This window comes from Somniosus microcephalus, unplaced genomic scaffold (assembly GCF_052327205.1).
Source record: "Somniosus microcephalus isolate GS21.2 unplaced genomic scaffold, FLI_Smic_1.0 unresolved_chr2, whole genome shotgun sequence".
NCBI lineage: Eukaryota > Metazoa > Chordata > Chondrichthyes > Squaliformes > Somniosidae > Somniosus > Somniosus microcephalus.
The window spans coordinates 90,064,080-90,088,747 of record NW_028225180.1 but is presented as its reverse complement, the minus strand read 5'-3'; the positions used below and the strand labels follow the sequence as shown (position 1 = coordinate 90,088,747).

Here is a 24,668-nt window from a genome sequence, read left to right as displayed (position 1 = left end):
AACATGCACAGGTTAGATGGGAGTAGGAAAGTGTTTTGGGATGTCCTGTATGAAGGTAAAATCACAGGCCCCACATCATACCTAGTTGCTGGCAGCAGTGATCCAGGACATGTTTCTGCAGGTAAAATTAAACTGCCTCAGGCAGCAGATTCCAAAACACTGAAATATTGTTCTATTCAGACCTTCCATTAAACTCTAGCACTGGTAAAGTCAAACAAGTGTGAGACAGCAGCCTGAAATTCTGCTCAGTATTTTATTAATAAATCAACAGACCAGAAAGTAATTGGGAGCTGGTTAGAGTTGCTCAAACCAGGACTTTAAACAATTACACACTTCCAATAAAAAAAGGACAAATACAGCCAAAGTCCTCAATAGATTACTGCACCCTCCATTTTGCCCTATGCAGCAGCCACATATCAGAAGCTGATCTGCTACATTGCTCAGCCAGTTAGAACACCACATCCCCATCCTGATGGGCCAAAAGGAATCCATTTGCATCCAGCATATTAGTGTTTGGGGGGGGTCGTCAGGCATGTTTAATATTTGACATTTTAGTGTATTGTTGAATATGGCTGGAGACAATAACCAGAGCCAAGGTACTCCCAACCACATCAAAATCTGAACAACCGTGGAGGGGCTGGAAAAAATTGCCAGTCACAAATTATGTGCACTGAATACTTCAAATCAAGAGGTGTCGATAATTACAAATTACCCTTCTGCGATGTGTGCTTAAATCTGTACAGCAGTGAGATCAGCCAGCATCAAGCTTACTCTCCCTCCCCACCTGTGTATGCAGTGTTGCTTCAGTCCCTGTGGAATCTTTTGCAGCACAAGATTGCTGGTACCAAGAATGGAACACATTCCAGCATCAAACACTCCCAGGGCAGGTACAGCACAGGTTAGATACAGAGTAAAGCCCCCTCTACACTGTCCCAACCTAAAAGTACCCACGTCTGAAAGAATTGCTCGGGGTGAAGGGATTGCTGGGGTTTAGGTTCGTGCTGTAGGGGCGGTTTGTTTACTGCCAATTCAGAGCAATTCACTTTCCCCATCTGTGCGTAAGATGCAGGACACTGTGGGTTGAACAAGTCCTGGTGACTGCGACTGGCACACATCAGTGTTCCCTGCGCAGTGGCAAAAAAATAAAAGGGGCCTCTGGCTTCTCGAGGCTCCCCTCTCCAGCAGGAACAGAGTGGGCTGGGGTGTGGAAATCATGAACAGGAAAAAGACAGATCCCAGGAATCAACACACTGGAGCAGTACAGCGAGTCGCAGCTTGCAATCAGGTGGCTTTCTTGCTGGGTGGGTTAGAGGGGCACGGACAGGAAGGAAGATAAAGAGTGGGCAGCACGATGGTCCCCTGCGAAGAACTGTGACCCCCCCCACCCATTTGCCAGGGCAGAGCTTCTCCCCGGCAGCAATGCTCGTTCGAACAGTGGGGTAGACTGGAATGAGAGCGCGGAAACCCGACTCCCTACGGGACTCCTGGAATGAATGAGTGAAAAACAAATGAACAAGGCAGTCTGCATCCCTCCTCCCCACCACCAAACCCCGCACAGGACACAGGGAGACTGCCACAACTCTCGGGAGTTGGATCCCATACCCGGCAACGTCGCCCCGAACCCCTGACCCCCATCAGCTCGTTCATCGCCTCAACCTCCAAACACGATTCTAGCATGATAAAAATAAACATCTCTCTTTTTTGGTGGGTTGGGGGGGGAAAATAAGAAAGCTGCTCCTCTCCAAACATGGTGTAGCGAGCAGCCATGGACAGCTACTGTTCCCCTCTCAACGTGCTCAGGCAGTTCCTCAGTAGCAGCAGGTTGGCCTGGAATAAGAGACACAAAAGTAAATTAACCCGAGGTTTCAAAGACCGCAACCCCAACAAGCACTCGAATTTTGTAGCGCCTTCAATGTAGTAAAATGTCCCAAGGCACTGCACAGGAGCGCGAATCACCCCGAGCCACACTAGGAGATATTAGGACAGTTGACCAAAGGCTTGGTCAAAGAGGTCGGATTTAAGGAGCGTCTTAAAAGGAGAGAGGCGGAGAGGTTTAGGGAGGGAATTCCAGAGCTCAGGGCCCAAGCGGCTGAAGGCACGGCCACCAATGGTGGAGCGATGGAAATCGGGGGATGCGCAAGAGGCCAGAATTGGAGGTGGTTACAGAGATAGGGAGGGTTGTAGGGGCTGGAGGTTACAGAGATAGGGAGGGTTGTAGGGCTGGAGGAGGTTACAGAGATAGGGAGGGTTGTAGGAGGTTACAGAGATAGGGTTGGTTGTGGGGCTGGAGGAGGTTACAGAGATAGGGAGGGTTGTGGGGCTGGAGGAGGTTAGAGAGATAGGGAGGGTTGTAGGGCTGGAGGAGGTTACAGAGATAGGGAGGGGTGTAGGACTGGAGGAGGTTACAGAGATAGGGAGGGTTGTGGGGCTGGAGGAGGTTACAGGGATAGGGAGGGTTGTAGGTGCTGGAGGTGGTTAGAGATAGGGAGGGGTGTAGGGCTGGAGGAGGTTACAGAGCTAGGGAGGGTTGTAGGGGCCGGAGGAGGTTACAGAGATAGGGAGGGTTGTAGGAGGTTACAGAGATAGGGAGGGTGGTAGGTGCTGGAGGAGGTTACAGAGATATTGAGGGATACACAGAAAATGTAACGCCTAAAATGTAAAGAGAGAATCTTACATCACAGGAGGAGGCCATTCGGCCCATCGTGCCTGTGCCAGCTCTTTGAAAGAGCTCTCCAATTAGTCCCACTCCCCCCTGCTCTCTCCCCACAGCCCTGCACATCAGTCCTTTGAAAGTGACTCTGGAATTTGATTCCACCAACTCTTAAGGTCGTGCGTTCCAGATCTTAACAACCCTCTGAGGATATTTCTGCTCATTTTCCCTCTAATGCAGGTCAAGACAGAGACAGAGAGCGTCCCCCGGCCACCAGTTTAGTCTCTGCCGATATCCGGGGCCTACCTTGGCATGTTTCAGCTCCAGCTCCGTCATTTCAATCATGTTTTTCCGAAAGGCAGAGACTCTTCGAACTTTAAAGTCTGTGAGTTCTGCGTGAAAAGGAAGAGTTTCTGGTGAGACTGCGGCCCCAGGGACACCAGGTCGGCACACGCCCCCAGCAACTACACCAGCAGGACGCGCCCGGTCCACCCCAGAGGCCTCCCGCCGACGCCGGATTGCCCGTCCCTCCCCAGCTGGTCCCAATCTCAAGCCGGGACACGGGTATGCAGAGCTACAGTTCGCTTCGGTGGGAGGGAGTGACAAAGAATTCCCATTTCTCCCCTGCTTTTCAGCACCTCAGGACATCCCAAAGTGCTTTACAGCCAATGAAGTACTTTTTTTGAAGTGTGCTCACTGTTGTAATGTAGGAAACGCAGCAGCCAATCTGTGCACAGCAAGCTCCCACAAACAGCAATGTGATAATGACCGGATCATCTGTTTTAGTGATGTTGATTGAGGGATAAATATTAGCCCCAGGAAGAACTCCCCCATCTCTTCTTCCAATAGTGGCCGTGGGATCTTTTACGCCTACCCGAGGGGGCAGACGGGGCCTCGGTTTAACGTCTCAGCCGAAAGACGGCACTCCCTCAGTGCTGCCCCTCCGACAGTGCGGCACTCCCTCAGTGCTGCCCCTCCGACAGTGCCGCGCTCCCTCAGTGCTGCCCCTCCGACAGTGCCGCGCTCCCTCAGTGCTGCCCCTCCGACACTCCCTCAGTACTGCCCCTCCGACAGTGCGGCGCTCCCTCAGTGCTGCCCCTCCGACACTCCCTCAGTACTGCCCCTCCGACAGTGCGGCGCTCCCTCAGTGCTGCCCCTCCGACAGTGCGGCGCTCCCTCAGTGCTGCCCCTCCGACAGTGCGGCGCTCCCTCAGTGCTGCCCCTCCGACACTCCCTCAGTACTGCCCCTCCGACAGTGCGGCGCTCCCTCAGTGCTGCCCCTCCGACACTCCCTCAGTACTGCCCCTCCGACAGTGCGGCGCTCCCTCAGTGCTGCCCCTCCGACACTCCCTCAGTACTGCCCCTCCGACAGTGCGGCGCTCCCTCAGTACTGGCACTGGGAGTGTCGGCCTGAATTATGGGGCTCAAGCCTCTGGAGCTCGAACCCACAACTGTCCGACTCCAGGCTAGAAAGAGAGAGCTACCCACTAAGCCACAGCTGACGACCCAAGTAGGCCAGACTCAATGAATGTTGAACGAACACAAGCCACAGATTCAATTACCTCCCTTTGACATGCAGGCAGTCCAAGGGCACCGGTTTGAGCCCACAGCTATTCGACTGCAGGGGCATCACACCAGACACCACTCTCAGCCGGCATCCCGGACGGTGATTGTGCTGCAATTTGTTTAAAACACCCTGCCCCAGCCAGGAACACCAAGAGTCATCACCCCACCGTCCACCCACCACAGCATAGCCCCGACGGGTCTGGATAGAAGAGAGTTTCAGAAACCAGGGTGGAGGAACGGCCGAGAGGCCAGTTACCTTGTTTGGCCGAATCAGAGAGCTTCTCGAATTTCTGGCAGGAGAGTTGCTGATTGGCTTCGGCGTGCTTCACATCCTTGTTCTTCATCCGGGCCCGGTCCAGTGCCTTGTTGGCATTCTCGAAGTCCGACAGAGACCGAGCTCTCCGGTACAGGAGGTCCTGAACAACAACAACAACAACAAGCATTTATACCACACCTTTAACATAGCAAAAATCCCAAGGCGCTGGACGGGAGTGTAAATCAGAAAAACTTGACACCAAGCCACATGAGGTATTCGGACAAGTGGAGGCAGGTTTTAAGGAGCGTCTTAAAGGAGGAGAGGCGGAGAGGTTTAGGGAGGGAATTCCAGAGCTTGGGGCCCAGGCGGCTGAAGGCACGGCCGCCAATGGTGGAGCGATGGAAATCGGGGGATGCGCAAGAGGCCAGAATTGGAGGAGCGCAGAGATCTCGAGATAGGGAGGGTTGTAGGGGCCGGAGGAGGTTACAGAGATAGGGAGGGTTGTAGGGGCTGGAGGAGGTTACAGAGATAGGGAGGGGGGCGAGAAGGCCACGGAGGGATTTGAACTCGAGGATGAGAATTTTAAAATCGAGGCGTTGCCGGACCGGGAGCCAGTGTAGGTCAGCGAGCACAGGGGGTGATGGGTGAACGGGACTGGGTGCGAGTTAGGACACGGGGCAGTGAGCACAGGGGGTGATGGGTGAACGGGACTGGGTGTGAGTTAGGACACAGGGCAGAGGCAGAGTTTGGGATGAGCTGAAGTTTATGGAGGGCGGGAGGTGGGAAGCCGGGCCAGGAGAGCGTCGGAATAGTCGAAGTCTGGAGATAACAGAGGCACAGATGAGGGTTTCAGCAGCGGATGAGCTGAAACGACATATTTAGCCCGCAAGGGGGGGGGGGGGGGTGGTGGTTGGGGTTGCAACAACTTTACGCGGGATTCGCGCCGAAAAGTCCCAGTATCTGGCCGCGGGATCGTTCTCCTCGGAGAAGCAATAGCGATCTTCTCACCCCACCTACCCATCCCTCACGAAAGGGCAAAATGCTGGCTAGCTGGAGCGAGCAGTCACACCAGCGCATTATCCAGGAGTTTTTGTTTAATCCGCACAGCAACGTTCCCAGTAATGGTGGGATTTGAACTGGCGTCTCCAGATCACGAGTCCAGGCCTCTGGATTACTAGCCCAGTAACATTAACACTATGCTACCGTATGATTTGGACAGGTTAGGTGATTGTACTGCATCTGCCATGCTTCTGCCCAATGTGGATAAATGAGAGGTTATCCACTTTGGTGGCAAAAACAGGAAGGCAGATTATTATCTGAATGGCAATAGATTGGGAGAAGGGGAAGTGCAACGAGACCTGGGTGTCCTTGTGCACCAGTCGCTGAAGGTAAGCATGCAGGGGCAGCAGGCGGTTAAGAAGGCAAATGGTATGTTGGCCTTCGTAGCAAGAGGGTTCGAGTACAGGAACAAGGGTGTCTTGATACAGTTGTACAGGGCCTTGGTGAGACCACACCTTGAGTATTGTGTGCAGTTTTGGTCGCCTTATCTGGAGGAAGGATGTTCTTGCCATGGAGGGAGTGCAGCGAAGATTCACCAGGCTGATACCTGGGATGGCAGGAATGACGTACGAGGAGAGATTGGGTCGATTGGGCTTGTACTCGCTGGAGTTTAGAAGAATGAGAGGGGATCTCATTGAAACTTATAAAATTCTGACAGGACTGGACAGACTAGATGCAGGAAGGATGTTCCCGATGGTCGGGGAGTCCAGAACCAGGGGTCACAGTCTAAGGATAAGGGGTAAGCCATTTAGGACAGAGATGAGGAGGAATTTCTTCACCCAGAGAGTGGTGAACCTGTGGAATTCTCTGCCACAGAGGGTGGTAGAGGCCAATTCATTAAATATATTCAAGAAAGAGTTAGATATATTTCTTAAGGCTAACGGGATCAAGGGATATGGGGAGAAAGCAGGGACAGGGTACTGAATTTGGATGATCAGCCCTGATCGCATTGAATGGCGGAGCAGGCTCGAGGGGCCGAATGGCCTACTCCTGCTCCTATCTTCTATGTTTCTATGGAGATATACAGAGTGCTCTGAAAGGGACGAGAAATTGGATCCCTACCTTTGCTGCCTGCGAGTCTCTCATGTAATATCGCAATAAGTCCGAAAGTTTCAAGTCTTCGTCCGACGCCACGCGACCCTCCAGTTTCTGGATGAAGTAATGCAACGGATTCAGGTTTTAATAAGCATCCTTTTATATAAAAAATAAACCTCTCGTCTCCCTGAAGACCCCGGCAGCCGCTGGTCCCAGAGACAGACAGCGAGAGCAACAGAAAGAGGAGCAAAGTGGGCACAGACAGATAGACACGAGAGATCAGTCCCCGAGCAGCAGAGTGTTTCCACTTACCCGCAGTTTCTCAAAAAGTTCAGCAAGTTTGAGGAAGTTTCTGCAAAAAAATAAAAGAGAAACTGTCAATAAGGCAAAAAGTGATCTCATCGGAAGCTCAGGAACTAGCAGCGACAGCGAGCTCGCGTCACTGCCCAGCGCACACGCCCCACAACAATCACGGCCGAGGGGCTCGGTAGCTGTAACCCCTTGGTGGGTAAGGAGTCTGCTGGGGGAAGGGGGGAAAGCATGCAGCTGCAGATGTCAAATCTTTCCCGGTGCAGACCCAGGCTGCTTCGCAGAAGCCAGAGTGGAGTTGGCAAGATTTCAACAGAGGACAGTCGTCTGCACACATCCCAACTAACTGCCTCAAGGACTTGGCATTAGATTCATCTTTTATTAAGCTGGGGAATTTCCAACACGCTGTGTCCCAACACTCCCAGGGAAGGTACAGCACGGGTTAGATACAGAGTAAAGCTCCCTCTACACTGTCCCATCAAACACTCCCAGGGCAGGTACAGCACGGGTTAGATACAGAGTAATGCTCCCTCTACACTGTCCCATCAAACACTCCCAGGGCAGGTACAGCACGGGTTAGATACAGAGTAAAACTCCCTCTACACTGTCCCCATCAAACATTCCCAGGGCAGGTACAGCACGGGGTTAGATAGAGTGAAGCTCCCTCTACACTGTGCAGGCCTCAGCAACAATAATTTGCGCACAGCAAGCTCCCACAAACAGCAATGTGATAATGACCAGATCATCTGTTTTAGTGATGTTGGTTGAGGGATAAATATTGGCCCCAGGACACCGGGGAGAACTCCCCCTGCTCTTCTTCCAATAGTGGCCGTGGGATCTTTTACACCCACTTGAGCGCAGACGGGGCCTTGGTTTAACGTCTCATCCGAAAGACGGCACCCCCTCAGTACTGCCTCTCCGGCGCTCCCTCAGTACTGCCCCTCCGACAGTGCGGCGCTCCCTCAGTACTGCCCCTCCGGCAGTGCGGCGCTCCCTCAGTACTGCCCCTCCGACAGTGCGGCGCTCCCTCAGTACTGCCCCTCCGACAGTGCGGCGCTCCCTCAGTACTGCCCCTCCGACAGTGCGGCGCTCCCTCAGTACTGCCCCTCCGACAGTGCGGCGCTCCCTCAGTACTGCCCCTCCGACAGTGCGGCGCTCCCTCAGTACTGCCCCTCCAACTACACCGGGAGAATCGGCCTAGATTTTTGTACCAAGTCTCCGGAGTGGGAGCTCGAAGCCACACCCTTCTGACTCGAGGGGCGGGAGAGCACCACCGAGTCACAGCTGGCACCCAAATCCCGTTTACACCCACCACTCGTGACAAACCGGGAAGAAACGCTCGCGGAGTTGGCGACAGGGTTCTCGTACTTGCTGAGTGGATTGGCATCCAGGGTTCCCAAACTGGACAAGGCAGAAGAGATTGGAATGTAATCCTCAGCTACATCTGTGGATACAGACAGACAAGAGTTTCAGCTCCCCTTCCGACAGGTCGGTGTCGACACAGCTCCAGCACAGTCCCATTCTGAGCAGCGCGGGGCACAAAAGGCCCTCATCCCTGCTCTGCTGTTCGCTATAGTCACAAGCGGCTTAGACAAAGGAATGAGAGCGCCGTATATCCACGTTTCCGGACGACACCAAGTTAGGTGGTAGACAGGAATCAGTGTCGCTGGGAGCAGAAAGCGGCCATGGGACACAGATCGATTAAGCCAGCGGGCAAAACTGGGGCAGATGGAGTTCAATGTAGGGGAAGTGTGAAGTCATCGACTTTGACTCGGGAAAGACAGATCAGAGTATTTTGTTAAATGGCGAGAAGCTCGGAACTGTAGAGGAGCAGCGAGATTACAGGGTCCGTGCACAGAAATCACTGAAAGCAAGCGGACAGGTACAAAAAATAATAAGGCTAAAGGAATGTTGGCCTTTATCTCAGGGGGCTGGAATACAAACAGTGGAAGTGATGTTACAGTTTATATAAAGCTCAGGTTAGACCCCACCTGGAGTCACTGCGATCAGTTCTGGGCCCCGCACCTCGGGAAGGATATATTGGTCTTGGAGGGGGGGGCAGTGCAGATTCACCAGAACGATACCGGGGCTAAAAGGGTTAAATTACAAGGACAAGTTGCACAGACTGGGCTTGTGTTCCCTCGAGTTAAGATTATTAATGGGCGATCTAATCGAGGTGTTGAAGATGATTAAAGGATTCGATCGGGTCGATGGAGAAACTATTTCCTCTGGTTGGGGGGGGGGGGGGGGGGGGGGGGGGAGTCCAGAACAAGGGGGCAGAACCTTCAAATTAGAGCCAGGCCGTTCAGGGGTGATGTCAGGAAGCACTTCTTCACACAAAGGGGGGCAGAAATCTGGAACTCCCCCCCCCAAAAAAGCTGTTGAGGCTGGGGGTCAATTGAAAATTTCAAAACGGAAATTTTTGTTGCGTCAGGGTATTAAGGGTTACGGCACCAAGGCGGGTAGATGGAGTGAAGATACAGATCGGCCGCGATCTCACTGAATGGTGGAACGTGTTAGAGGGGCTGAATGGCCTCCTCCTGTTCCTGTGTAACAGGCTCGAGGGGCTGAATGGCCTCCTCCTGTTCCTGTGTAACAGGCTCGAGGGGATGAATGGCCTCCTGTTCCTGTGTAACAGGCTCGAGGGGCTGAGTGGCCTCCTCCTGTTCCTAGGAGATAGGATGATGGAGCGCGATTTCAACACAGCAAGGATATGGGGGTGTGGTTGGAGGAGGGGGGAAAACGAGAGCAGAATTTGGAGGAGCATGGACCGGAGGTGGGTAACAACGCGGAGTGGATAGAAATGAAACACACATTCAGGATGGCGAAAAGGTGCAATGGAAAAAGCGGAAACGTACTTTTGTGTGATCGAGTCTTCTTGTCTGCTTTCAAGGTGGCGTCCTTGACACGGTTGTGATATTCAATCAGGAAGGTCCGCTCGTGTTCAAAAAACTCGTCCACTTCCTGCAGGAGAAGAGTTTCTCGAGAGTCACTGCTGCACATCACCGACCGAGTGAAACATTCCCCGGGGACAGGCTTCAAATACCGGGCAGTGGGCAGTATAGAATGGAGCATCAATCTCCAGGACCCTGCACGGTACAGGGAGCTTTACTCTGTATCTAACCCGTGCTGTACCTGCCCTGGGAGTGTTTGATGGGGACAGTGTAGAGGGAGCTTTACTCTGTATCTAACCCGTGCTGTACCTGCCCTGAGAGTGTTTGATGGGACAGTGTAGAGGGAGCTTTACTCTGTATCTAACCCATGCTGTACCTGCCCTGGGAGTGTTTGATGGGGACAGTGTAGAGGGAGCTTTACTCTGTATCTAACCCGTGCTGTACTTGCCCGAGGAGTGTTTGATGGGACAGTGTAGAGGGAGCTTTACACTGTATCTAACCCGTGCTGTCCCTGCCCTGGGAGTGTTTGATGGGACAGTGTAGAGGGAGCTTTACTCTGTATCTAACCCGTGCTGTACCTGCCCTGGGAGTGTTTGATGGGACAGTGTAGAGGGAGCTTTACTCTGTATCTAACCCGCGCTGTCCCTGCCCTGGGAGTGTTTGATGGGACAGTGTAGAGGGAGCTTTACTCTGTATCTAACCCGTGCTGTCCCTGCCCTGGGAGTGTTTGATGGGACAGTGTAGAGGGAGCTTTACTCTGTATCTAACCCGTGCTGTACCTGCCCTGGGAGTGTTTGATGGGGCAGTGTAGAGGGAGCTTTACTCTGTATCTAACCCGTGCTGTACCTGCCCTGGGAGTGTTTGATGGGACAGTGTAGAGGGAGCTTTACTCTATCTAATCACTAAACGCAGTTGTCCACACAGCAAAGAGAAACAAGTTCATCGTTTGAAATAATGAGACAAAGGCTGACACGAGGTCAGTATGTACCTTAATCCCAGAGATGCCGGCTATCAGTGCCTCATCTGCACTCTTCACGATGTTCTTCAGGAATCCCCCCAGGATCTCCTTCCTGTTCTTCCCACGGACACTCAGCTGTTAAAGAGAGAAAGACTCGCATTGCTCCCGCGCCTTCCACAAGCTCACAGCGTCCCAACGCGCTTCACAGACAATGCCGTGCGGATTGCAGAGTGGTCACTGTTGTAATGTAGGAAACGCGGCAACCCATTTGCGCACAGCAAGCTCCCACAAACAGCAAGGAGATAATTTCTCACCTCCTGACTCCCCAAAGCCTTTCCACCATCTACAAGGCACAAGTAAGGTGTGTGATGGAATACTCTCCGCTTGCCTGGATGAGTGCAGCTCCAGCAACACTCAAGAAGCTCGACACCATCCAGGACAAAGCAGCCCGCTTGACTGGCACCCCATCCACCACCTTAAACATTCACTCCCTCCACCACCGGCGCACCGTGGCTGCAGTGTGGACCATCTACAAGATGCACTGCAGCAACTCGCCAAGGCTTCTTCGGCAGCACCTCCCAAACCTGCGACCTCTTCCACCTAGAAGGATGTGGGCAGCAGGCGCATGGGAACACCACCACCTCCAAGATCCCCTCCAAGACACACACCATCCTAACTTGGAAATAGATCAGCCGATCCTTCATCGTCGCTGGGTCAAAATCCTGGAACTCCCTCCCTAACAGCACTGTGGGAGCACCTTCACCACATGGACTGCAGCAGTTCAAGGTGGCGGCTCACCCACACCTTCTCCAGGGGCAACTAGGGATGGGCAATAAATGCTGGGCCTTGCCAGCGACGCCCAGATCCCCAGAATGATTTAAAGAAAAAAGTGTGACCAGGTAATCTGTTTTAGTGATGTTGATCAAGGGATAAATATTGGCCCCAGGACACCGGGGAGAACTCCCCCTGCTCTTCTTTCAATAGTGGCCGTGGGATCTTTTACACCCACCCGAGAGAGCAGACGGGGCCTCGATTTAACGTCTCATCCGAGATGGCACCTCCGACAGTGCGACGCTCCCTCAGTACTGCCCCTCCGACAGTGCGGCGCTCCCTCAGTACGGCGCTCCCTCAGTACTGCCCCTCCAACAGTGCGGCACTCCCTCAGTACTGCCCCTCCGACACTCCCTCAGTACTGCCCCTCCGACACTCCCTCAGTACTGGCACCGGAGAGTGTGTTGCGTCGCTGGAGTGGGACTTGAATCCACAACCTCCTGACTCAGGAGAGTGTGCTACCCAATTAGCCACAGCTGACAATGAACGCGGTTATAATCCATTCCTAATTGCCAATTGACGATGTGTTTCAACATGAGCTTCCTGCCCGGGGGGTGGGGCGGGAGAAGAACTAATATTTTTCTGCACCACACTAGGCCAGCACTGATTGCTACATCTATTGTTCACCCTTCCCCCACTACTGAACAGACAGAAGCAAGAAATGCCATTGTACAGTCATTGCACGTTCCCCCTGGTGGGCAACCTGCCCCATTACCACAAGCTGCACTGACCGAGTCACAGCTTCCTTTCTGGGCAAACAATGCTCATTTCAGACTCCCGGGCCATAATTACACATTATAACAGGGCTCGGAGCACAAGGAACTGCACGGTGCCGAGAACAGGACTGCAGCAGAGCAGGGGTAATCTTCGGCTCGTAGCAATTAGTCCCAAAAGGTCTTGGTTCCAGGGAGAGGGAGAGGGAGAAAAATCAGCCAGGATTCTTGCTCCTGGTCACTGTCCCATGTCAGGTGATACAAGAAAAAAAAGTTCGAACTCCCATTTCTCCCACACCTTTCACCACCTCAGGAAGTCCCAAAGTCTCTTACAGCCAATGAAGTACTTTTCTTTTGAAGTGTGGTCACTGCCTCGCCGACTGCAACGCTCCCTCCGCACCGCCCCTCCGACACTCCCTCCGCACCGCCCCTCCGACAGCGCGGCGCTCCCTCCGCACCGCCCCTCCGACAGCGCGGCGCTCCCTCCGCACCGCCCCTCCGACAGCGCGGCGCTCCCTCCGCACCGCCCCTCCGACAGCGCGGCGCTCCCTCCGCACCGCCCCTCCGACAGCGCGGCGCTCCCTCCGCACCGCCCCTCCGACAGCGCGGCGCTCCCTCCGCACCGCCCCTCCGACAGCGCGGCGCTCCCTCCGCACCGCCCCTCCGACAGCGCGGCGCTCCCTCCGCACCGCCCCTCCGACAGCGCGGCGCTCCCTCCGCACCGCCCCTCCGACAGCGCGGCGCTCCCTCCGCACCGCCCCTCCGACAGCGCGGCGCTCCCTCCGCACCGCCCCTCCGACAGCGCGGCGCTCCCTCCGCACCGCCCCTCCGACAGCGCGGCGCTCCCTCCGCACCGCCCCTCCGACAGCGCGGCGCTCCCTCCGCACCGCCCCTCCGACAGCGCGGCGCTCCCTCCGCACCGCCCCTCCGACAGCGCGGCGCTCCCTCCGCACCGCCCCTCCGACAGCGCGGCGCTCCCTCCGCACCGCCCCTCCGACAGCGCGGCGCTCCCTCCGCACCGCCCCTCCGACAGCGCGGCGCTCCCTCCGCACCGCCCCTCCGACAGCGCGGCGCTCCCTCCGCACCGCCCCTCCGACAGCGCGGCGCTCCCTCCGCACCGCCCTCCGACAGCGCGGCGCTCCCTCCGCACCGCCCCTCCGACAGTGCGGCGCTCCCTCAGTACTGCTGGATTATGGGTTCAGGTACTTGGAGTGGGGGCTTGAACTAACGAGCTTCTGGCTCTGAGGCGAGCGTGAACGAGCTACCCGCTGAGCCACGGCGGACACTGATGGTCAGCTGTGGGTGAACAGGCAGACTGGGCCCACAAACAGATGAGGCACTGTGGAGGGCACCCGCGAACCTGTCCCAGGAACAGGCCTGTACCACACAGGGGTTCCAGCTACGCAATGGGGGCGCTGAAGTGGGGATTGTGCTCGCACGCTTTCCTGCTGAGGGTTACCCGCTCCCTTGTTCCCCCAGGGAAGAGGATCAACTTACATCCTGATCGTACTCCAGAAATACATAGAAGTTGTGATCCTTCCTGAGCACAGGGTGAGCAGCCAGACGCTGCAGGAAGACTTCGTGCATGGCCACAGTCTTCTTAAAGATCGCCAGGTACTCGCTGCAGGGAGAGAGGGACAGAGACGGTCAGTGGAGACACAGGAGGGGAGGGGAGAGAAGAGGGAGGAGGAGAAGGACAAAAGGAGAGAGAGAGAATGAGAGAATGAGAGAGAGAGAGAGAAGATGGAGAAACACTCCAGTGACCAGTCTAGAAGTGAACCCTGGTTTACTTCTCCCCCCTCTTCGAAAACCACTGACTGTTGCTGGAGGGGGGGTGGGGGGAACAGGTTTATTATTTTCGCTGGGGCCAGCTGCCCTTTGATATCCCACCCAAATGGACCATCCTTTAAGCTCAAGCCCAGCAAGTGTCTGAGATATTCGACTATGGAAGGGGGCATCACAGCCGATCCTGACCTTTCCCAACGTAGCCACACAGGCATCTTCCAGCAGCGGGTCCCTGGACATCGATCAGGAGCGGGAAGTGCAGCTGATTTCTACCCCCCCCCCCCGGCCAAAAATCCCAGCTCAGGTGTGCTGAGGCTAATCCTAGGCCCCCCCCCCCCCCGCCCGAGATCAGAACAAGCTGGAGAGTGAGAAACTGAGAGCATCACTCGCTGCCGTCGGGTCTCCGAGCACATCAGCGGCTGCTCATGGGCTACACGGCTTGCTAAAAGAAAACCAGCGAAAGCGGCAGAGTGAAGCCCCGGGGGAAATGTGCTAGGCCACTCCTGATGTAACCTGCAGATACCATGCACGCGTGTTTGTGCCAGGAGGAGGAGGATCAGACTCTGCTGTGATGCCCCCCCACAGTCGAATAGCCCACGGACACTCAAGCCTCAGTCTTCCGGTCGGCGTTATCTAACTGCAGCAGGAACTCGTAGGGTCTGAAAAACTATGGGGGGGATTGGGAAAATGCACCCTTTGCTGTGTGTGCTCACACATGTCGAATGGCCCCTGGGGTCAGGTACTCAAGGGCGGGAGAGTTCCAGCGCGTTAGCAGTGGGAGGGTGGCGGGGGACTTAGAAAGAAAATAGTTCGAACAGAACAAGTACACGGATAAGTGAAGGGGATACTTCCTTAAAAAGGGTGACTTGTACAGTTAGACCACACTTGGTTGTTACTGTGAACAGTTCTGGTCTCCACATTATATAAAAGGATATTGAGGCACTGGAGAGGGTGCAAAAAAGGATGATACCAGAACTGAGAGGTTCTAACTGTCAGGAGAGATTGACCAGGCCAGGGATTGTTTCTCTAGAACAGAGAAGGCTGTGGGGTGACCTGATCGAGGTCTTTAAGATTATGCCAAGGTTCGATAGGGTAGACGTAGAGAAGATGTTTCCACTCGTAGGGGAGACCAGAACTAGGGGCCGTCAATATAAGATCGTCACTAATAAATCCAATCAGGAATTCAGGGGAAACTACTTTACCCAGAGAGTGGGGAGAATGTGGAACTCGCTGCCACAGGGAGTGGTTGAAGCGAATAGCAGAGATGGATTTAAGGGGAAGCTGGATAAACATGAGGGAGACAGGAATAGAAGGATCTGCTGATGGGGTGAGATGAAGAGGGTGCGAGGAGGCTCGAGTGGAGCAGATGGGCCGAATGGTGACACAAACTGGGAGGGGTGAGCGTGGCGAGATCGGGAGACCCTTTCCCCCGATTCCCCCAACCCACAGCGAAGTAAATCTGCAGCCAACAGACACCCTCCTTCCTTCCCCTGCCCTCACTTACGATTCCAGCTCTTGCTTCATCTTGGCGAACTCCTCGCGCGTCATCGAGCCGTCCCCCTCGCCCAACTTCTGGAGCTTCTCCCTTGATGCGTCGAAGTTTGGCTTCGGGGGAGCGGGAGGGATCTGTGAGCAGGGAAAGGGTTCGAACGTTTAGAGAATTAAACACTTACGTTTCTCCCCCGCCTTTCACCACCTCAGGACGCCCCAAAGCGCTCCACAGCCAATGAAGTACTTTTTTTGGAAGTGTGCTCACTGTTGTAATGTGGGAAACGCAGCAGACAATCTGTGCACAGCAAGCTCCCACAAACAGCAATGTGATAATGACCGGATCATCTATTTTAGTGATGTTGGTTGAGGGATAAATATTGGCCCCAGGACACCGGGGAGAACTGCCCCTGCTCTTCTTCCAATAGTGGCCGTGGGATCTTTTACATCCACCCGAGAGCGCAGATGAGGCCTTGGTTTAACATCTCATCTGAAAGATGATACCTCAGACAGTGCGGCGCTCCCTCAGTACCTCCCCTCCGACAGTGCAGCGCTCCCGCAGTACCGCCCCTCCGACAGTGCGGCGCTCCCTCAGTACCGCCCCTCCGACAGTGCGGCGCTCCCTCAGTACCGCCCCTCCGACAGTACTGCGCTCCCTCAGTACCGCCCCTCCGACAGTGCGGCACTCCCTCAGTACCGGCACTGGGAGTGTCAGTCTCGATTGTGGGTGCATGTTTCTGGAGTGGGACTTCAACCTCCTGCCTCAGAGGCGAGCGAGCTGCCCACGGAGCCAGGGCTCACGGCCAATTCAGCATCAAGAGATCAACTGCCCTCAAGAAGACAGCTGCTGTGGGAAATGGAACTATCACTGGGTTCAGTAGGAAGCACTCAAAAATATCGTGAAGACAGTGTACTCCGTGTCTAACCAGTGCTTCACCTTGACAAACACAAAATTCACAAGTACTTTGGTTTACGAAAGGAACCCACATAGAAACCCTGGTCCACAGTCACTCACTATAATCCCGGCGTAATCCTCGTTCTCCAAATACGCATCATGGAGCCAAATAAACTCCTCGTGCTGGCGAACCACCGAGAATTCTGGCTGTTTGAAGTGAGAGAGGTTCGTCTGGGACAAGGAGAGAAAAAAGACTCATTAGTCACGCACAGCAAGATCCCCCAAACAGCAAAGATTCACCGAACAGATCATCTGGTTTTTGGTGATGTTGGTTGAACAATAAATATTGGCCCGGAACACCGAGGAGAACTCCACTGCGCCTCCCTCCGACAATGAGGCGCTCCCTCAGTACCGCCCCTCCGACAGTGCGGCGCTCCCTCAGTACTGCCCCTCCGACAGTGCGGCGCTCCCTCAGTACTGCCCCTCCGACAGTGAGGCGCTCCCTCAGTACCGCCCCTCCGACAGTGCGGCGCTCCCTCAGCACTGCCCCTCCGACAGTGCGGCGCTCCCTCAGTACCGCCCCCGAGACAGTGCGGCGCTCCCTCAGTACTGCCCCTCCGACAGTGCGGCGCTCCCTCAGTACCGCCCCTCCGACAGTGCGGCGCTCCCTCAGCACTGCCCCTCCGACAGTGCGGCGCTCCCTCAGTACCGCCCCCGAGACAGTGCGGCGCTCCCTCAGTACCGCCCCTCCGACAGTGCGGCGCTCCCTCAGTACTGCCCCTCCGACAGTGCAGCGCTCCCTCAGTACTGCCCCTCCGACAGTGCGGCGCTCCCTCAGTACTGCCCCTCTTGACAGTGCGGCGCTCCCTCAGCACTGGCACTGGGGAGTGTCTGCCTGGAGTACGGGGCTCCAGTCTCTGGCTCGTACCCACAAACCTTCTGACTCAGACAAGAGAGAGTTACCCACTGGGCCACAGCGGTTTAAGTGAGGTACTCCCCTTACCGCGCAGGATCGCTTAATCACAGCAAAACCAGCAAGCTGCAAACAAATATTACAACGCTGGTTTATCATTCCCCTTCGCACCTACCTTTGTGTGGACGGTGAACTTCACTTTGTCTCTCTCGCTGACCGCATCAGAGATTTCAACCTGCAGTGAGCAATCTGTGTGTAGATCCACTGACATGGTCCGTGACTGCATAAAAACACACACACAAAGACTGACTCATTACTGCCACAAACCACAAGCAGATTGGCTACCAGACTTCGGGTACCTGACGCAGAGAAGGAAGGGTACAGGTCCCTGGGAGTGTTTGATGGGACAGTGTAGAGGGAGCTTTACTCTGTATCTAACCCGTGCTGTACCTGCCCTGGGAGTGTTTGATGGGACAGTGTAGAGGGAGCTTTACTCTGTATCTAACCCGTGCTGTACCTGCCCTGGGAGTGTTTGATGGGACAGTGTAGAGGGAGCTTTACTCTGTATCTAACCAGTGCTGTACCTGCCCTGGGAGTGTTTGATGGGACAGTGTAGAGGGAGCTTTACTCTGTATCTAACCAGTGCTGTACCTGCCCTGGGAGTGTTTGATGGGACAGTGTAGAGGGAGTTTTACTCTAACCCTGGGAGCTGGGTAACCCAAAGCCTGTTCTAAACCCCTTATTTAACAAACATTAGACTCAATGATCAATTCCTCCTGGCAGCAATTCAGTGTGCAGCTCTTATCTACTCTGGAGAAACACATTGAGCGTGTGTGTTTCCCTCCTGCTGCCAGTGGCTGCTGATCTCTGTGGGCATATCATTAAACAACATTGGCAATCAGTTGGATCAAACCGCTCCTGCTCTTTTTGGCAGAAAGACGCAGGGAGCCGTCAAGTGTCAACATGGGCTGAAAAATTAATTAAATTGGACTGAAAACATCGAATTTGTTTCATGTCAAATGTGCGAGAGAAAAAAAGAGAGCGCACGAGTAGACAGAAGATAGGGAGCGCGTGTGCGAGAGATTGGGCTCGTGTGATGCCACCCTGCCGTCACTATCTAGACACAGGTGATAAACAGCCACTTGCTGAGGTACGGTTCGAGGGCATGGCCCCTTCAGGGAGTGCGTAAGACAAAATGGAAACAGGTACTGTAGCCAGCTCCCTGCTGCCGGCAGACTCTCCCTCAGTACCGCCCCTCCAGTACTGCCCCTCAGACAGTGCGACGCTCCCTCAGTACTGCCCCAGTGACAGTGCGGCACTCCCTCAGTACGGAGCTCCCTCAGTACTGCCCCTCCGACAGTGCAGCGCTCCCTCAGTACGGAGCTCCCTCAGTACTGCCCCTCCGACAGTGCGGCGCTCCCTCAGTACTGCCCCTCCGACAGTGCGACGCTCCCTCAGTACTGCCCCTCTGACAGTGCGACGCTCCCTCAGTACTGCCCCAGTGACAGTGCGGCACTCCCTCAGTACGGAGCTCCCTCAGTACTGCCCCTCCGACAGTGCAGCGCTCCCTCAGTACTGCCCCTCCGACAGTGCAGCGCTCCCTCAGTACTGCCCCTCCGACAGTGCGGCGCTCCCTCAGTACTGCCCCTCCGACAGTGCGGCGCTCCCTCAGTACTGCCCCTCCGACAGTGCGGCGCTCCCTCAGTACTGCCCCTCCGACAGTGCGGCGCTCCCTCAGTACTGCCCCAGTGACAGTGCGGCGCTCCCTCAGTGCTACACCGGGGAGTGCCAACCTAGATTTTTGTGCTAAGGATCTGGCGTGGGACTTGAACCCACAACCATCTGACTCAGAGGCGGGGGAGAAATTGGTTTCCGACAGTTACAGCAAAGCACGAATGCAAACACTGGGAGCTCTTCATATAGGAAGTGACTCAACCACACAGCATCTTCTAGAAGGCCATTAAAGAGAGCGACTAAAAGCAGCCAGTGCCCATTAGCTGCATTTAATTAAACATTCACAAACGCATTACGATGAGTTTTGCATGGCATTAGACCGGGGAGAGGGGAAGGGTCTATCCGGCTCTGATGAGAAGAACTTAAGAAATAGGAGCAGGAATAGGCCCCTTGGCCCCTCGAGCCTGCTCCGCCATTCAATAAGATCATGGCTGATCTTGGGCTCAAAGCCACTTCCCTGCCCGCTCCCCATAACCCTTCACTCCCTTTTCTTGTAAAAATCTATCTCCACCTTAAATATATTCAATGACCCAGCCTCCACAGCTCTCTGGGGCAGAGAATTCCACAGATTTACAACCCTCAGAAGAAATTCCTCCTCATCTCAGTTTCATAGAGTCATAGAGCACAGAAAGAGGCCCTTCGGCCCATCGTGTCCACACTGGCCATTAAGCCCTGTCTATGCGAATCCCATTTTTCAGCCCTTGGCTTGAGTTTCTTGTCTACAAATCCTCTCCTTCTAATACCCTGAAAAAGGAGATTACAAAAGTCATCACTAAGTACAGGACAGAAATTCAGAACAGACAATTCTAGTTCCAATGGAACAATCTTTCCTCTTGTGTTTCCCCCAAATGCTGTACATTCCTGTCCCACACACACACTCCCGCTCCTGAAATCCTTACCCATTGCACCTCTCCCACTGCTCTCCAGTCCCTGTATGCGAGGAGTGTGATGGAATACTCTGACTATTTCTAAAAGGGCGACCCTTTATTCTGAAACTGCGCCCCCGAGTTCTAGATTCCCCAACGAGGGGAAACATCCTCTCCGCATCTACCCTGTCGAGCCCCCTCAGTATTTTAGATGTTTCAATAAGATCCCCTCTCATTCTTCTAAACTCCAATGAGTATAGGCCCAACCTGCTCAACCTTTCTTCATAAGACAACCCCTTCATCTCCGGAATCAACCACGTGAACCGTCTCTGAACTGCCTCCAATGCAAGTATATCCTTCCTTAAATAAGGAGACTAAAACTGCACGCAGTACTCGTGATGCTCGGACTGGGGGTACAGTTCAATGAACACCTGCTCCAGGGCATCACTCAACCGGCCAACCTTCAGCATCATCGACAGTGGATGGCTTCACCACCGGGTGACCCCCTCCACTCCCACTCCCTGCGCTTTCCTCCGTCCACTCCCACCCCACAGGGAGATTGCAATCTTAGTCACGGCGGTGCGGATTCCACCAGAGGGATCGATCCACTTGGCAGCAGTGAACAACCGCAACCAGGGAGAGCTGCAAGAGGGGCTGGCTACAAATTATAGGAGCTGGTTCCCCCATTCAATGAGATCATGGCTGATCTGTGATCTAACTCCATCTGCAATCTAACTCCATCTGCCCGCTTTTGGCCCCTATCCCTTAATACCTTTGGTTAACAGAAATCTATCAATCTCCAATTTTAAATTAACAATTAATCCAGTATCAATTGCTGTTTGAGGAAGAGAGTTCCAAACTTCTCCCACCCTTTGTGTGTAGAAGTGTTTCCTAATTTCACTCCCGAGAGGTCTGGCTCTAATTTTTAGACTCTGCCCCCGAGTCCAAGACTCCCCAACCAGCGGAAATAGTTTCTCTATTTACCCTATCTGTTCCCCTTAATATCCTGAAAACTTCCATTAGATCACCCCTTAACCTTCTAAATTCTAATCTGTGTAATCTCTCCTCATAATTTAACCCTGGGAATCCAGGTTTCATTCTGGTAAACCTACGCTGCACTCCCTCCGAGGCTAATACACCCTCCAATCCCACAATGGACCCCCCCCCTACAGCAGAGAGCACTCTCCTGGGGAGTTTGAAAGGGGGCTGATCATTCTGCAAGGTCAAATTCTGTCTGATTTCCGCTCCTGCGAAGCACCTTGGGACGTTGTGCTACGTTAAAGGCGCTGTATAAATACAAGTTGCTGCTGCTGTTAACTGGGGCAGCCGTTGTACGGTCAGAGGGCAAAATAAAAAACTTAACTGGAAAAGAAGATCTTGAGAAGTTAACTTCTCAGCTTTAAAAAATTAATTCATGGGATGTGGGCGTCGCTGGCAAGGCCGGCATTTATTGCCCATCCCTAATTGCCCCTGGAGAAGGTGGTGGTGAGCCGCCATGTCAGAGGGCAGTTAAGGTCAAGCATATTGCTGGAGTCACGTATCGGCCAGACCGGGTAAAGGCAGCAGATTTCCTTCCCTAAAAAAGGACATTAGTGAACCAGATGGGGTTTTTAACGACAATCCAGTAGTTTCATGTCACCATTACTGATACTAGCTTTTTATTCCAGATTTATTTATTTATTATTTTTATATTTTTAATTAACTGAATTCAATTCCACAGCTGCCGTGGTGGGATTTAAACTCATGTCTCCGGATCATTAGTCCAGACCTCTGGATTACTAGTCCAGTAACATAACCACGATGCTACCGTTCCCGCTTCCTCTTCCCTCTCTTGCGTTCCCCTCCCCCCCGCGGTCCCCAACTTACTCAAGATGGAGGAGGTAGGGGATAACCAAGCCACACAGATCAACAGCTCAGTAAACTGGAGAAGGAAATCGGATTACCAATCAGCAGGGAGAGTCCAATTGAGAGCTCGTTCCCAGAACATTAGGAACAGGGGGAGGCCATTCAGCCCCTCGAGCCTGTTCCACCATTCAATTAGATCACGGCTGATCTGCACTTGCCTTTGCTCTGTATCCCTTAATACCCTCACCCAACAAAAATCTCTCCATTGGTCTTGAAAGCTCCAAATGACCACCGGCCTCGATAGCTTTTGGGGGGGAAAAAAGAAAAGAGTTCCAGATTTCCACTCCCCTGTGTGTGAAGAAGTGCTTCCTGACATCACCCCTGAACGGCCTGGCTCTAATTTGAAGGTTCTGCCCCCTTGTTCTGGACTCTCTCCTCCCTCCCCCCCACCCCACCCGATCAAATCCTTTAATCATCTTAATCACCTCGATTAGATCACCCCTTAATCTTCTAAACTCAAGGGAATACAAGCCCAGTCTGTGCAACCTGTCCTCGGGTATCATTCTGGTGAATCTGCACTGCACATTCTCCGAGGACAATATGTCCTTCCCGAGGTTCATGGCCTCGCCCCTCCCTACCTGCAACCTCCTTTAGCCCTACAACCTCCCCCTACCACCCACCCCTCCGACAGTGCAGCGCTCCCTCAGGACTGCCCCTTCCGACAGTGCGGCGCTCCCTCAGTACTGCCCCTCCGACAGTGCGGTGCTCCCTCAGTACTGCCCCTCCGACAGTGCGGCGCTCCCTCAGTACTGCCCCTCCGACAGTGCGGTGCTCCCTCAGTACTGCCCCTCCGACAGTGCGGCGCTCCCTCAGCACTGGTATTGGGAGTGTCAGCTTAGATTAGATGCGCAAGTCTTCGAGCAGGGCTTGAAACCACAATCTTATGACTCGGAAGCATATGCGAGACCAACTGAGCCAAGGCTGATGCTCGTGGAAGGTGTTGGGTTTGATTCTCACACTGCGGGAGCGTGGAAATCGGGGGAGGGTGGGCGGAGCTGGTACGACAACTGGCCTCAGTCCTGGTAATCAGCCCCGGCTATCCACCCCATGCTATCTAGTGTCCTCTGCTGCGTGTGATGTGGAGCAAGGACAAGATAGGGCACAGCTGTGACGCACCTCATGGTCAAATATCCTGATGACGACAAGTGTCTAGGCTGAGGAAGAATGGCCACTTGGGCGAGGTACAGGAGGGCAGTGGTCAGCTACAAAACTCCCTTCAGCTTAAGGAGGAGAATATAAAATTATATGGCTGCAGCAGTATAGATTTAAAAGTTTAACAATCATACTTCCCCCCCCCCTCACCAAACTAAGTATATATCTGGTGTCTAGCTAAAATAGGGCAGCTGCCTCAACACGTGACAGTTCTTCGCTGAAACTGCAGACCCAGAATTGGGTTACTTACAAGACGAGAGGTCCCAGTTGACAGAACTTGACCCATTTAATATAGAATCCTAGAATGGTTACAGCACAGAAGGAGGCCATTCGGCCCATCCAGCCTATGCTGGCTCCCTGCAAGAGCACTTCAGCTAGTCCCACTCCCCCACCCTTTCCCCCAGAGCCCTGCAAGTTTTTTTTTTCCTTCAGGTACTTATCCAACTCCCTTTTGAAAGCCACGATTGAATCTGCCTCCACCACCCTTTCAGGCAGCGCATTCCAGATTCTAACCACTCGCTGCGTAAAAAAGTTTTTCCTCATGTCGCCTTTGGTTCTTCTGCCAATCACCTTAAATCTGTGTCCTCTGGTTCTCGACCCTTCCACCAATGGGAACAGTTTCCATCTATCTACTCTGTCCAGACCCATGATTTTGAACACCTCCATCAAATCTCCCCTCAACCTTCTCTGCTCCAAGGAGAACAACCCCAGCTTCTCAAGTCTCTCCACGAGTCTCAAATATCATTGCGTCTGGGCCCCCATCTTAGCTCCTCTCGCAATCGAGCTAACCTTTTTGGATTAAAAGCAAGGAAGGCGATTAGGCGCAAAGATAACATTCTATCCATTGGGAGTTAAATATCTGAAAGAGAGAGAGAGAGAGAGAGAGAGAGAGAGAGAGAGGAAAAAAAACCAAACATGCATTTCTACAGCTTTCACCACCATCGCACGTCCCAAAGCACTTCACAGCCAATGAAGTACTTTCTGAAGAAGTGTGGTCACTGTTGTAATGTAGGAAACGCGACAACCAATTTGCACACAGCAAGCTCCCACAAACAGCAATGAGATAAATGACCGGATAATGTTTTTTCGGTGATGTTGGTCGAGAGGGTGAAAGCATAACAAAAATATAAAGCAGCACTTGGCAGGAATAGGGGGTAAAAAACATTGAGAGAGATAGATATTGAGAAAGATAGATAGGTGTATATATGGGGATATATATAATTTAAAAAAACCATAACTGCAAAAGCACAATAGAAATGAAGCAAGAACATTTTAAAATGTTAGGAGAGGAGAGGGGGTGAAACGGCCAAGACACAGGCTGGAGGTTTGCTGCAATGAAACATTAGCAAAATGAACATTTAAATCGAAATGATGCAGATTAGAAATGAAAATAAGTTAAGATTAAAAGGAGAATTGTCATTTCTCAGCACCTGATTTCTCTCCCAGAGACCTGCTGACCATTTGCAAAAATTGCCTCTTCTAATTTTAAACAAAAAGCAATAACAGGAAAGGTGGTATTTGCAGAAGTGATTTTCAGCATTACCTTGGAGTCCTGTGCCTCAAACAGCTCTGAACTGCCCTCCATTGCTGCTGTCCACAAGCCCCTGTCTATCTGGGAGGGTTCCTTTGGGAGGACCAGTCTGGTTTTGAGCGCTTCCG

General features: G+C 53.5%; 1 protein-coding gene across 1 annotated transcript; it reads right to left on the bottom strand.

The window, feature by feature from the left end:
• Positions 1-224: 224 nt before the first annotated feature.
• On the bottom strand, positions 225-24,668 carry LOC147092988 (sorting nexin-32-like). Its single transcript, XM_085976330.1, has 13 exons — positions 24,553-24,668; positions 17,528-17,632; positions 16,560-16,670; positions 15,561-15,682; positions 13,769-13,892; positions 10,758-10,862; positions 9,734-9,839; positions 8,244-8,319; positions 6,879-6,918; positions 6,594-6,680; positions 4,473-4,632; positions 2,957-3,042; positions 225-1,827 (listed from the first exon to the last, which is right to left on the bottom strand). The coding sequence occupies exons 1-13, from the start codon at positions 24,592-24,594 to the stop codon at positions 1,774-1,776; spliced, it is 1,218 nt and encodes a 405-aa protein (XP_085832456.1). The 5' UTR covers positions 24,595-24,668; the 3' UTR covers positions 225-1,773.